The sequence below is a fragment of the Neovison vison genome, chromosome 4 (genome assembly GCF_020171115.1).
Source record: "Neovison vison isolate M4711 chromosome 4, ASM_NN_V1, whole genome shotgun sequence".
Lineage (NCBI taxonomy): Eukaryota > Metazoa > Chordata > Mammalia > Carnivora > Mustelidae > Neogale > Neogale vison.
This window is the reverse complement of record NC_058094.1, coordinates 140627221-140642414: the sequence shown is the minus strand read 5'-3', so window position 1 is coordinate 140642414 and position 15194 is coordinate 140627221. Positions and strand designations below refer to the sequence as shown.

Below are 15194 nucleotides of genomic sequence, written 5' to 3'. Positions count from 1 at the left end.
GTCTGGGTGAGAATTCTTATCTCTCTCCCATGCCTCCATAAGCCATTTCCAGAATCAGGCACTAAAAGTAGGTCAGGGCCGTTATAAACTGTCCGAGCGGGAAGACCCCAGTGGACCACTACTTTTTGTGGTCAGGCTTCCAACGTGCCAGACCCTCCGTGCCACACAGCTGTGAGTGACGGTGTGGTGTCTGAGACACTGGGAACAGCAGGGCTGGAGAGGAGGGAGTGGGTGACAGACCAGTATCATTGCAAGTGCAGAAACTGCCTTACTGAGCAGAGAGGGGAAGGAATCCGCTTAGCCCGGGGCCGGGGAGGGCGAATCCGACTGCGTGGACAGGCTGACAGCGGGCGCCTGGGAACCAGGCCCACGGAGGTCCCACTTCAGCCAACGCAGCAGCACCTTATTTGTCTGACCATTTCTGAAAAGGCTGGCCATATCTGCACCTGCTTTTCATTACAGATTTCTTGGCATGTCCCCTATTTTGTTAGCTCCGTTGTCTACCGCTCTCAGTTTTGTGTTAAAATTTCTCTGCATGTCTTTTGAAGACAAAAATAAAAATCTGCATTATTTGAAAACATTAGGAGAAAGATGGAAAAAGTTCAAGATCACAAAGAGATCAAGATGGTTTAATAGTGATTTTTTTTTTATGGAAATCCAGTCATATCTGCCTGTATGTTTAAATACACCGTTACTTTGGACATTCACACTCCACTAGGAACATGACTTATTACAAAAGAGAGAGGGATGTTTAAAACCACATTTAATTTTTAATACAAAATCTGTTGCACTATTACAGAGGTGACCCCTTCATGCACAGATGGCTCTAGCGTCTACCGTTACGGAAGAGTAAAAACTGTACTTTTACTGTACCCTCCCCCAACAAACACCAGCAAACTTAAAGTCACTTTTCTCTTTGTGCTCACTGCTGTCCAGGCAAGCCTGTCTTGTCTTTCTGTATTTCCATTAACACGGCTGGTCTGTGAAAAGGGAATATGGAGCCGTGGACATAGTTAGGGCCATCATGACCTGGGATGACTTCAGACTGGGCTTTGCCTACATAGAGCGAAGATGCCTATTGAGCCCCACAGGCAAGGCTCCGAGGAGTCCATCTAGAAACTCACTGTCAATATCTCAGAGCGTTCACTATTTCAGTTTCACAGCAAAAAAGGGAAAATAAAAACCCAAAAGGCATTTAAGGAAATGCTTTCCAATCCCATGCACTGTATTCATGAGCTAACTTCTTAGACAGTAGGACGTCAACATCGGTTGCGCGTTTATTCATAGGCAACACCTTGAAGCATGTAGCATCTACACTTTCAGTGTATTTACAGATTCAACAAAATATCTACATATAAAAAGCTTTACTTAAAATTAAACTTGATGCAAGTTATGAGAAACCAATTTATTGGCAAATGAAACTGAGCATTCCTTCAACCATAGGTTGTTAGAGGATTTCCTATTTGGAGGTAAACCATTTGACAGATATCGTTGGTGGTTATGGTAGGACGCGTGTGTATGTTCTGGAAACTGTGGATGTAATCCCTTGGACTGTTGGCCTTGTTAGCACTCATCAGATTTCTGAGTGTTGGAAATGTGTCCATGGCAATTTGCATACACACTATTTAATGCTGCGGAGAGTTTCAAAAGGCTTGGAGAAAAGCTTTCCTGTTGGCATGCTGTTGTCTGCTTCCAGTTTGGGAATACCTCCCCCGTCCCCCCCAGTTCCCTCCCAAATTGACAGCCTTCTGACCCAATTGGTTCGTTTGAACAGAAACCACAAAAGCCCACAATACCAGCATGCCCTCCAGGTGGGGCTAAGGCTTCTTTTTATACATATGGGGGAAATGCTCCTTTCCATCCACTGTCTAATTGACTTTATGTTCACGTTTCCTTTCTTTCAGCATTGGCCGCTTCTAGGACCTCTGCTTTCTAGAAGTTACTTGTGGAGCACGACAGGAAGCTAGGGCTCCGCGTCGGCCAGGCTGGCCACCATGGAAGGCAGCGTGTTATGGAATGCTTCTGGTCCGAAGGCACTGCACGTGTCTTGCCCTGTGCTTTCTGGAGTTGTTTTTGGAAGTGAAGTGATTCGTTTTCGATTTTTCCGGTCTGGCGTTCTGTGCCAAAATGCATTGCAATACACATCATTTATGCCTAAGAACAACTGACCGTAGGAAAGGTGTGAGAAGTTGAACACTGTGCTGCGGTAGTACCCGGAGAAATAAGGAGGCTACGGAGTGACGGGGGCAGAGGCCGGTCACAGAGCCTCAGCAAAAGGCATCTGCAAATGCGACCATCGTCGTGAACTCATGTAGCAAGGATATCCCGTACATACTGTTGCTAACAGTCTCCCAAAAAGACTAACGACAGCTAGACATAGAGTCACCAATGTCACCACAATGTCCACAAAGACATTGGAGTTCTAGAGAATACTACAGTAACACTCTTGACAATGAAAACGGAATTGGTATTTCAGGGGGTTCAGCGGAGGAGAGTATCCACAAAGTATCAAACCATGTTTAACAAGGTACACAGGTATTCCTTCACGTGTAGCAATTTTCATGCAGCGTATTGAACTGTACCCAAAGAGCAAATAACGTGATTGGTTGATGGTGTTGTAGTATTTTTATCAGTTCTGAACAAGAATACCTATTTTGAATGAAAAAGGATGCACTTTGCACTGCCGTTCACATGAGCAAATCATCTGAGTTATGTGTGTTTGTGCTGCTGTCATAGTATCAAGGTACGGCAGAACACAACCCTTCCTGCCTCTGTGTTCCTAGCATGAGAAGGCAGACCGAGTGCGTAAGAGACACATTCTAGAGAAATGGGATATTGGCAGAGAGTTTACAGATTAAACAAAGGAATTCATGGCATTGACAGGAGAAGGTGCCTCGGAGCTCTCGTTTCCTTCGGCCGGTTCTTTCTCTTTCTTACCACTGTATTGTCCAATAAAGGAGCCGTCCTCATTGAACTGGCCGTTCACCCCCTCTCCATAGTCAACGAGGCTGTCATCACTGTCTTCTTTCTTCACCGTCCTGTCTGAAGGTGTCCGACTGCCTTTTTTCAAGGGCTTGTGGTCTTCGGCATCACTGGAAGACAGAGAAAACGTTTTCATTGGGATCGGCATTTAGCTCAAGTGTTGTTTCTTATAGACCATGCATGCGGGTTACGATAAAGCGGGTGGAGACCCAAGCCTCGCGAGCCAAATCTAATCATCACATGGACTCTGATGGCTGGTATGTGGTTGGCATGAAAATCAGGTGCAGGAATGGTTTAATCATGAAGTCTTCAGTAGGTGGATGGCTTCTCGCCGCACGTGTCAGGGTCAGTGACAGATTCCCACTCCCGATTGAGAAGCGACTGAGGGGTAGCCACAGGCATTCGAAAAGGAAGACTTGAGGAGAGTTGAAAGTCATCACTACTTTGAATTCAAAAGGAGGGAAAAGCTTATGGCAAGGAGAGAAGTTAGTGTGTTAAACTGTGTCAGATTCTCGGATTCCTTGGGTATGAATGGAGAATGATTTTGGTTAAGTGTGAAACATGAGATCTGTTTTCTGAGCAAGAGGAAGCAAAGTCCTACTTTTCAAATAATTTTGTTATTGAGTGCAGGCCAGGCTCTAAACTTTAACCTTACCTTTCAAGAGACCTAGAAATCCCATTAAAAGGATGCAGAAGAGACAAATGAAAACAGCCTAAGAAGAAAAGCAAAATCCTTATACTGATAGTAAACAGTATTTTTTTTTTCTGTCAGAATTTTAGTTAATGGGTCAAGACTGATTAATTTTGGAAAGAGACACAGTTGAACTTCAAAGCACTGCCTTTATACTATTAATGTCATGTCCATATATTCTAAAGAGCATGAATGAATCAAAAAATGTCAGAGGAAATTTTATCTCCATGCTGTCTTCTCCCAGTGTGGTATGTAGCCTATCTGTGTTGGATGGGAATCTGAGGAGAAGAATTTTTAAAATGTTATAGAATTCAATTTTCCCCTGTTATTTCTCTATGAAATCCCTTAGCACAATATCCGGGAGTGGGAGCACATTTTAGAACATCCCCCACATGGTCATGTCACTAGGAATACACGCTGACTGACTCTTGAAAAGGTGACATTCGGTTTAAAAAAAGAAAAAAAAGAAGGTCACAAGAGCATTATGTTTCCTTTCGAAGGCCAAAAATGCAAGGCAGAATAAGAAACATAAAACGATATTAGTAAAAAGTGAAAAGGCATAATGTCAAAAAGGGGTTGCGTCAACGGCCATATTTCCTCTGGCAGTTTGTGCCAGGGTTTTACTGCTCCCTCTGTCTCTGACAGTGACTTTGTTCTAGCCAAGATACACACATTTCGAGATGCACAAATATTCTGGCTCTTTGGTCAATAATTCCTAACACAGTTTTCGATTTTTCTTGAAGAAGAAAATCTTGACACTGCAAACATGATACTTGCTTAACAGGACACAATGGTCTGCTTCTAGAAATTACCAGTCACAACAAGACCCAAGCTCTCGTCACAGGCCCAATAAACAAGAACAATCAGCTCTGCTAATTGACAACCCAGGAGGGATCACAGGACCACAGGACCTTGAAGTGACTTGTGTTTGGGGCCCTTTGGGGGACAAAGCATCTAATCATCTAATCCCCAACCTGCTATGAGTATAAAGTACACATCTTACACCTCTAGGCTGTGCTTGAATACTTTCTGCAAAACATTGTTCTTGACTTGGTGAGGCCCTAAATTCCATCGAAGTGTTCAATAATGAGCAGATTTTTGTCACGTGGATTCCACTTACTCATTTTACTGTATAGGACTAGTGTTCCAAGAAACATACTACAGGGAATTCTAGTCTGTGGCGGTTCTTTGATCTAGCCATCTATCCACACATTCAACCATCCACACATCTAATACATGTTATTGAGTGCCTACACTGATACCGTTCTAGTTGCTGGGAATATAGCAGCAAGCAAAACAGAAGGAAACCCCGAATTCATTAAACTTACTTCTAATGGGAGCAAATACAGAAAATAAACAACCAACATATGAAAACACCCTAGCTCGGTAGGGTGTCAGAAGTGCTGTGGAAAATACGGAACTCAGTAAAGGGGATGGAAGGTGTCAGGGGATGGTGTAGAAGCTGCCATTGAAATAGGGTGTCCATGGAATGTCTCAGTAGAGATGACATCTGAGAAAAGACTTAAAAGAGTTGAGATAGCCAGGTGGATAGTTGGAGGGAGAGCCATTCCACCAGGTGCAGCGAGCAGTGCAAATGCCCTGAGGTGACCGCAAGCCTGGCGTGTTCTAGGAATGGAGGTTGTGTGACTGGAACTGAAGGGGAGAGAGAGCCAGATTAAAGTAGGAGATAGCAGGGCTAGATCAGAGGGATTAGTGCAAAAACACAGGAGTCAGATGACTGGGACCTGGATGAGAGTGGAACGCCAGGGTCACAGACAGTGGTTAGATTATGGACACACAGGAAGGGTTTTCTGATTGGTTGGATGTGGAATAATAGAGAAAAAGATGACACCAAGATTTTTGGTTTAAGCAACAGAAAGGAGGGAATTACCCTTACTATAGAGGGAAGCATGTTTGGGGTGGAAGGTCAATAGTTCAGTTGTGGACATGCTAAGTTTGCTATGTCAGAGGAACCACTCCTTTCATCATTTTGTGAATCGAATATGACAATGCCACCTAAACCCAACCAGAACACTTTGAGAAAGTGAAATCACAGGCAAATCTCATTCAGGAACCTAGATGCGCAAATCCCAGGGAAATCATGAGCCCATGGAATTTAGTAATCTACTAAAAGGATACCATAGCATGACCAACTGGGTTTATTCCAAGGAATACAATTTTGTTTTAGCATTAAAACATCAATTGATGTTTTTCCATTTTAGCAGAAGAAAAAAACATGTTATGATTATTTTAGTAGATCCAGAAAAAGGTTATTTGGTAAAATTCAACACCCATTCACAATAAAAACGTCAAAACTCTAGGAATATAAAGTGTCTTGATTGACCTGATTAAGGATATTCACAAACTTGCAGTAAACATCATCTTTGATGGTGAATGTTGACAGACTTCTGTTTCCCATCAGAAATCACAGCAGGGATGCCTGCAATCATTACTTCTGACCAAAACTGCACTGAAAGTACTAAGCAATGTGCAAAAAGAAATAGAAGGCATATGTCGTTATTCATTACTGATAAGGTTACACGTAAGTAAAACACCCAAAAGGATCTACAGGCAAACATTAGAATAAAAAGAGAGTTTGGTAATATTGCTGAATACTATATTAGCATAAAGTCAATTTAATCCCTGTACTTGCAAATAACTGGAAAATGAAATTTTAAAAAATGATTCCAGTTACATCATATAAATATGAAGTATATAAGAACAAAACTAATAAAAATGTTTTAAGCTCTCTATGAAGAAAATGAAAGTTTGACTCAGTTATTAAAGAAGAGCTAAATAAACGGAAGAACATGCATAAGTGTGGATGGGCAGACTCAAATATCATAAGTAGGTTAACCTTCTTTATATTAGCCTTAAATACAATTTATTTCCAATAAGAACCCAGCAGGATTTTACATGGATCTTGGCAAGCTGGTTCTCAGCCACATATGTAAACAAAAGGGCCAGGAACACCTAAAAAGTTCTTGAGGAAGAATAAAATTTGGGGTGTGTGTGTCTTGATTTATCAGATATCAAGACTTACTAAAAGCTACAGCATTAAGATAGTATAGTTTTGGTGCAAATCAAACAAAGGGCCACGAAATATTTGGAAGCTCATTCTGTTGGCTTTAGTTCTACATCATATTTCTATCCTATGGTAGCTGGGATTATTTTTAAAATCCTATTTTCCAACTCTTTGCTGGTACATAGAAATAAAATTGACTTCATGTTAATTTTGTGTCAAGCAGCATCACTAAATTCTTTTATGAATTCTAATATTTTCCTGATTCATTTGGATTTTTATATACACAATCCTATTAGTTATGAATAATGACCAGCCAGGAAGCATCCATTCTAGGTTTTTTGTTTGTTTGTTTGTTTGATTTTTAAAGTAGGCGCCACACTAGGTAGGGATCGAACTCACCACTCTGAGATCAAGACCTGAGCTGAGGTCAAGAGTGGGATGCTTAACCAACTGAGCCACACGCAGGCACCCCACATCCGTTCCATTTTAAAGATCATAGTGGATGAGAGAGAAAAGTCAGCTGCACTTGAAAGAAGAGAAGGAAGTGAGGTGTCCTATCCATACACGGAATCTTTCCAGGAAAACTTGGCTTTCTAGGATTGGTTTTTAAAAAGCGGCGCCACGTAATGTCACACTTCTATTAGAATCGGCTTAAATGGGAAAAAAAACTCAACATGAGACACCAGCACAGTGCATGGTACGTGACTTGTGCCCAACAGATAGAAGCACGCATCACTCTATCATCACACCTCCTCGCGCCCCCCCAGGTCCCCACCTCAAGGGCATTCTTTTTCTCACAAATACTCTGTGTAACACACTTACTTAGAACTTTCCAGAGGTGAGGTCTGGTTAAAAGCCTGTGTATTAATGCTTGGCTTTTTTCAACTCAAAGATGAATTTCTTAATGAAATAGTAAACAAACTCGCTTTTGACATTGTGTCAAGGGAAGTCACTCAGTCAAGTTTCAGTGTGAAAGGGAAGCCTTCCACATGAGAGGAATTGAGAAGTTATGGAAGATGACTTAAGAGTCATACACTTACTTAGCTACATGGTATTCAAAGTTTAAAAATATTCAGCCCTACCTTTTACGAGAATGGTTAAGGACAAAGATTCAACAAATTTTGAAATGAGTCTTAAAATAGTAATATGGCTCCAAAATGTACTTTTTGATCCTCATAGCCATGAACGAAGATGGTTTTGTAGCGTAAAGGAAAGTTCACATCATGGTGTAGAAACAGGCCCTATGTCGCGTCCTCTGGGAGGACTTCCCTCATCACCCTCCTTCCACCTACCCCATAGACTTTGGCTTCCAGCCCGAGTTGTACCTCTTTCATAGCACATTTCACACGATGCTGACTGTCCGTTTACTTCCCTGTGTCTCTCGCTAGACTATAAACTAGTGAGATAACGTTCTGTCATTTTTAAGATCCCCACAGCCTGGTATAAAGTAGGCACTCAATAAATACGGGTTGAATGAATGAATTCATTGTAATATCACAATCAAAGAGATGGTGGGTGTTTTTTGAAAGTTTTCAGAATTCTAGCATCAGCAAATTTTTATTCCTTGTGAATTTCATGATGTCTGACAAAGTATTGGAGTATAGGTATTTTTTTTCCTTTGCCTTACCCTCAGGATGAATTTCAAGGAGTTCTTTTTTGCAGCAGCCCTTCATTCGGTGTTATGCACACAGGTCGTACCCATTAAACGTCTACTGACCAAAGTCCAGGAGCAACGGACAAATCTGTGATCATTCAGTCTGACTCTCCTGTGGTCACCATCCCACCACCAAACCCACCAAAACCTGCTGTAGTTCGAGTGACCTTCACGGCCCAAACACTCCTTCTAAAGGTCTGTCATTATTCATACTGTTCACATACCAGTTTATGTTTGTGAGCAGAATAAATCTAAAGTAGACAGCACCTGTGACCCATCTTCACATCATTCAAGCCCAACAAACATGGGTTAGCATGCTTGGAACAGGACCATGTTCACTTGAAGGACAAGACTCCCGTGCCCAGACCCTCCACATACGCTATGGGTTCAAGTACCATAGCCACAGGATTTATGACCTAGGTTCATTCTGGTTTCTAAAGGAATGGATCTAGAGAATAAAAAAAAAAAATACTTACACGGTTGGTTGCATTGTTTCTCTGATTTTTCTATATGCTAGTAAGGATGCAGATCCTACTGTCTGTATAATTAAAGAAACAAACAAAGAAAACTGCAGGCTTTCCACCAGAGGGTCACTGCTTGGGGGTGGAAGTTGGAGGGAGGGCACAAGGTTACAGCTTATGAAAAAAAAATCAAATTTAGCCATTGAAGTTCCATCTCTCTTGGCACTATGAAATGTCCTCTGGCTCAGAGCCAATGGTGTAGAAACTGTTCCATCCTCAAGCTGGAGAATGAGCAAATGATAAACAGAATTGATTTACATTTAGCAACAGCCTCAATTTTGTCTATGTTGGTATGTGATCTGCATATTAATTTATTTTCAGAATGAAAAAGAATAACCATCAATAAATAATGCAGAGCTCAAAACTTCTAGAAGGTGCAAAGTAGAGAAGGTGCAAAGTAGATTTAGGAAGGAGAATGACACTTCAATGTATTCCATGTATTATTTTTTTAAAAAAATTTGTTGGAATAAATAGTTGGAACCATTTTCATTCATCGTAACATCTAAGAAACTAAAAACAAAAACTTAAAACTTAAAAACAAAAACAAAACTTAAAAACAAAAACAAAAAGTTTTTTGTTTTTAAGTTAGAAAAGAATACACAGCAGAAAACTTCTGAGGTAGTGTCAAGAAGTGACAAGACGAAGCGACAGCCATAGCAAAGGGTGGTTGGGTATTTGGGAAAGTGATTTCACTTGTGGGATTGACTGTCCTCATGGACTGGCAGCTTCGGTTAAAAAAAAGAATTACTAGGTTGTGTATTAAGTTTTAGACACCGGTCAGAACCTTCCTTTGGTACCTCCCACATCAGTGTAATTGCATGTGTGACAAATATTTCTGTCTTCATACATGAACCAACAGGACTGTGCTTGATAGGCCCAAAGAAAAGTCTTTCTCTTCTGAGGAACTCAAGGCATGAGTTAAAGACAACCATGTGAAAATGCTTCACAAACATATCACATATGAATGAACACCAAGACAAAGAAATATGGCCAAAGAAATGTAAACATAGTGATAATGAGGCCAATTGCCAAATCCTTGCCATGTACTGCTCATGTACTGCTCTGAAACCCCAAACTGAATTAAAAGTTGTTAGTAGACATCTTGTGGAGGAGTTTAGAAATCACAGAAACTAGAAGACTTCAGTGACCATCTAATATTTGAGCAACTGTATTATATTACAGGTGAAAGAGATGGAGACCCCAGACACATTGAGTGCCTTATCTAAAGGATAAGGCTGGGTTGATGGTAAAATGAAGTTTCTGGATTGGAAGCTAGTTCCAGGTCAACCTTGATTTCCATCACATTTCAACGGAGTAGACAGCATGGCTGTCTTAACATTTGAGAGGCACGAGGCGAGCAGCACATCGCCAGATTGATTTAAGTGTGATGATGGACAACAGGAATCCATCACCATGTGAGGAATGCAGGAGGCGCCATGCTTTCTTTCCAGTTCATGCCAATACAGGTGTTTTAAGCTACACTAAAAAAGTAGGTTCATCGCCATAAAGAAGGGAGTGGTGTGCCTATCTTGTGTAACATTCTAGCCACGGGAACCCTAAGAAGTTATTTAGTCATTATTGCCTCACCTGTGTTACGGGAAGAACAGGTAGAAGAGTGAATTAAACCAGCAAAGACTGCAACTCACCCAGCGTGACACATGGCCTCCCTAGACTGTGGCCATCTGCACACTGCCCTACCATGGCTGAGGAGAGTGAAGGGGAGGGGGTGGCCCAGGAAGCTTCCACAGATTTTGAGTCCCAGAGTCAACATCAGATGTCCAGACAACCCTCGCTAGACATCTTTCTGTATCACGAGGTACAGAAATTCTGAGAAGTTTTACAAATCATAATCATCTCTGTTGAAGGTCAGAGTTTCTGAAGGGGTAGGTGCTGAGGCACGAAGCCCAAACACTTGTATCTGTGTGGAAACTGATATGACACCAAATGTATCTAAAATATATGGTTGTTCTCAATCAATTATCAGATTTCTTATCCTTGACATTCTTAGCCCCTCATGATATTGATGTGAAAATACCAAAAATGATCTCTGAGATGGATAAAAATTAGCACAAATATCTATAAATGTCATCTGACAATCACAATAAGGAAATATTTCATTTCACCTAAAAGCCTTTTTTTCTGCCAAGAAAGACTCAATCTGGGCTCAGGGCATATTTAAAAGACTATATTTTTATAATTAAGAGGCTGATAGAAAAAACAAGGAATAAAAGCATTTTACAAATAGAAGTATTCCTTTGGAACACCCAAATCCCAACTTTTAAAAGAAATAAATATAGAGCTTGTTTCTGATTTTAAACATATCCAAAATAATCAACTCTTTCTTTTTATAAAAAGACATATAAATCCTAGGCAAGAATATCTTTATTTAGAGAGTCTCCCTCAGTCTCTCCCGCCTTCTCTTCTCATTACTTAGCACTAGGTTATGTTAAAATTTATCCTTAATGATGGAGCCAAGCCAAGAATGTATAATCAAAGTTCTGTGACTTAGCACACTGCCTAGAGGGCTATGACAGTCTTAACAATTTACAGCTTCTGAAAGAGCCTTGCCATCCTTTCATGATTAATAGATGGGATATAGGTATTTCTTTTGGAAAAACAAGCATCAAATCCAGGATTAAAAAGAGTACCACCAGTTTTATAAACTCATTACTTAGAAAGTGACAGGTGTAGTTTCCATCACCATGCAAGCCGTGTAGTGCCTTTATTGTTGTTTTAACTCTTATTATAACACCCAGCTCTTCCTAGGTTGAGCAATACAACAACACTTCTGGAGAAAGATGGCGGACTGGACGGCACTCTGGCCCCAAACCTGGGACTAAAATGGAGATTTATTTTTTAGTGAAGAGAGAGGATATTTTCATTGGGGATGTGTGGCCATGTAGACATGGAAGTGTTTCTAAATGGATACTTGAGGAAAATAGGAAATGCCACAGAGCCTGTTCCTGGCCGCATCCTATAAGCAGGAGTCGGCATGAGCATGTGGTGTGTGTGCCGCGCGGGGCATGTGAGGGGAGGCTGAGAAGCAACAGCTCACCTGTATTCTCCAAAAGTGCCATCGTCTTCCTTCATGGGCTGGATTTCAGGATCAGCATGAGCATCTTCCTTCTCTTTGACTAAAAAATTTCAAAGGGATAATATGATCTATTGATTTCTTGTTTCCCTATTCAAAGTTTTCAAGAGCGCACTGAGATGTATCACTGTGGAAAACGATTCTATACCCAGCCGCTGTCCTACCCCAGCAGATGGGTTATGTGGCCCTGCATATACTTGGCTGTTTTAGTCTCTTTGAGACGAAAGACTTTGGGCCATCTATTTATTACCTATATTCACGGTTACAAATGGTCTCAGCACATCTCTTCTTTGGCGGATTTTTTTTCCCCTGGCCACTGAGTGGGAAACGGCCATGGAAAGAAAATATAAATTCACTGGATCCGCTGAATTGAACAAAACCATTAGCCATAGAGGAAAAGCAATGTTACACATCATATCAAGACTCAGGCCTGCAGTACTTCCTCTAGAAGACTCCACGTACCTTCACCCTCTGCCTGTTGGTTTTAGGTATAGCACCTGGGACTTAGGTGGAGCCCAAGCAAGCAGAGTCACTAATATCTTCAGAGAACAGGTTAATTTAATCCCCAAATACCTTCTGATCCTTGACAATGTTTAGGTTCCCATTACCAAAAAAAAAAAAAAAAAAAAAAAAAAAAGGCATCAAAACTTGGTGGGACAGAAAGTCCAAATTTCTGGCTCTGGGAAAATAGGCTTATTGCAATCTGCAATGATCACTCTCATTATTTCTTTATAGTTTTGAATAATTATGCAGCATTGTAAGGCAATTTTAATCTTTTTTTCTTTCTTACCTGGATATTTACCACCCTTGTTTCTTCTGATGAAGCAAACAATCAGCAAAATTAAGATCAGGAGAGCGACAGCACACATTAGACCAATGAACCAGCCCTGAGTCGCAATATCCACCTGTCGGCTTGCCATTGCTGGAAAACAAATCAGGGGCGTCAGGGGCATGGCTTAAGGGGGAGACGAGAACTGTCATAGTCTCTTGCAGTAAAAAATTACCCTATTATATGAGCTTTTTTACATTTTACACGTGGCCACCAACTGAAATTTGCCAGTCATCAATCAGGAGTTACATTAAAACTTTGAAAAATCTTCATTAACCAAAAAAATTCAAGTACCGAAATCTGAATGCTAATACCATCAAATGCTAACAAATCCTGCTAAACACTGTGTTCACAGCAATTTTCACTATATATTCTCAATAGAAACATAGTCCCAAGTCAGATTTGAAAGTCTTGTCTACAAATAAACTGTACATAAAGTAAAATGATAAGAATGTAAGACTGATTTGAAATAGAACGGAATGTATACATCTCATGGAGTATTTTTCCTTCAAAGGAACCACTTTTGGAGGCTAATGTATCACTGCAATGAGTTGCCATTTTTCAAAATGTTTTGGAAATCTTCTTTTAAAACAGAAAACTTTCCACCCAAGAAACCTGTCCACATAAGGTAGCCAGCCTTATTATTTTATATAACATCTCAATTTGCACCTAAATCATAACTTAGATTTGTTATTCATCTCATTTACAAGACTTGGTTCTAAAATATTTTTGGAAATTTCTGAAAAATCCAATTTACCCTCAAAGGATCAATATTCAATATTCAATATTGCTTTGGATCCATTTAAAAGACTTTGAAAGGTGTCTTGATCAGCGGAATCATTATTGGGATAAATGACCAGCTTAAAGAGAAAATACTCATTCACATGTATACATAGTCATTGTCTTCATCTATTCTCTCTGAGTCAATAAACGTGAAGCCCCTTATTCAACTAGTTCCCATATGCAAATCTCCTAAGAAAAACACAGAGTAATTAGCATTTCTGGTATTATTCTAAAGTATCAATCAAATGGGACAAAGTGCAGCATCAATGGCTATTCAGACATGCCCATGAGGATTTGTTTAAATAAATTAGTATGAAACTTTTTTTTTTAAAGCCTTTATTTTTTTCTTTTGACCATGATCAGAGTAAAAGGTTTGCTTCTTTAGAGTCACAAGCATGTCTATATCATGCTTTTAATTTGACTGAGTTTCTTCTGCGTGCATTTAACACGGTTGGGTTGGCTATATGTGATCTCTGGATGCAGAAACACATGGCTACATAGACCCCAGCTTCCGCCCTTCGTGGCCAATATCGCACCGCGTTGCCTTATTTTCCTCCACACAAAGCAGAAGGAGAAAAGTGAAATTCTTAAAATCAAGCATGAAGAAGGATGTGAAGAATGTGTATGTGTGTGTGTGTGTTTAAGAAATAACACGAGAGGAGGAAATACATCCTCTGGATTATTGATCAAGGGTCAGTAGCCTTGCTCTTGATGGCCATGGGTGCCTCGTTGATTCAAGGGGTTTGAGTTGTATCCTGACGAGATGCAACCAAGGCAGGAGTTCGGGCTGTGCTCTCCGGCGCATACACACCCTGATCACGACAATGATGATGGAGATGGAAGACAGAGATGATGAGAGCTTACGTCCTGAAACTCCTACCGTGTGCTGCGCACTGTGCTGAGGGCAACATCTGATTTAATCTTCACAGCAATGCTTTGAGGTGGGCAGCAGGAACAAACCCATGCCCCGGGAACAGAAAGAACTTGCCCGATGGCTGGAGTTGGACGGAGTCTGTCCGACTCCCAAGATACTATCCATTACGCTCTACCGCTCTCACAGATTCCAGAAAACAAGCCCAGAACTCAGATCTGCAGAAGTCTTTGGGAAAAACAGAAGACTAGAGGGACTCTCATTCTGAGACAGGCAAAGGATTTTGAAAGTCCATCATTACATACTCCTTGGCAATATATTTTTCCTCCTTCAAATTTGTACATGGTCTTTGGTTGTATGCCTTTTTGCCAAAACTGAGCCAGAAAAACATTGGGGTAAAGTAATTTTTCGTAACTTCTCATCCATAGAAGAAGGGACCTAAAGCCCAGAATGACTATAAGAGACTTTAACCCTTCCCAGGACACTCTAAAGCCACCTTAACTGCAGATACACATTCAAACCCAAGTCATGGCCACCATTGTGCCTCACATGCACACGCACGTGCACACACATGTGCACACTGACACACACGCACACTGAAGCCTGTTGGGGGTTTTTCTGCTTGAATTTGGGTTTCACTGGGCAGGTACTTGTAGGATTGAGTAGCAGAGTTAAAGAGGATTTGCACTTTACTTAAACCTTTGCAATAAAATGATGTTCATGTGTTTCTTGAGTAATCCATAAAGT

The 15194-nt window shown here is 40.8% G+C and overlaps 1 protein-coding gene across 15 annotated transcripts in view; it reads right to left on the bottom strand.

Moving 5' to 3' along the window:
- Positions 1–601: 601 nt before the first annotated feature.
- The window catches only part of NRCAM (neuronal cell adhesion molecule), a 268258-nt gene continuing 253665 nt past the window's right edge, over positions 602–15194 (bottom strand). For all 15 annotated transcript variants that reach the window (XM_044245786.1, XM_044245788.1, XM_044245792.1 and 12 more), the window contains 3 exons: positions 12755–12886; positions 11929–12007; positions 602–3092 (listed from right to left, as the gene is read on the bottom strand). In XM_044245786.1, coding sequence (XP_044101721.1) covers positions 2855–3092; positions 11929–12007; positions 12755–12886 — 449 coding nt within the window. In that variant the 3' untranslated portion in view covers positions 602–2854. The remainder of the gene's footprint in view (positions 3093–11928; positions 12008–12754; positions 12887–15194) is intronic.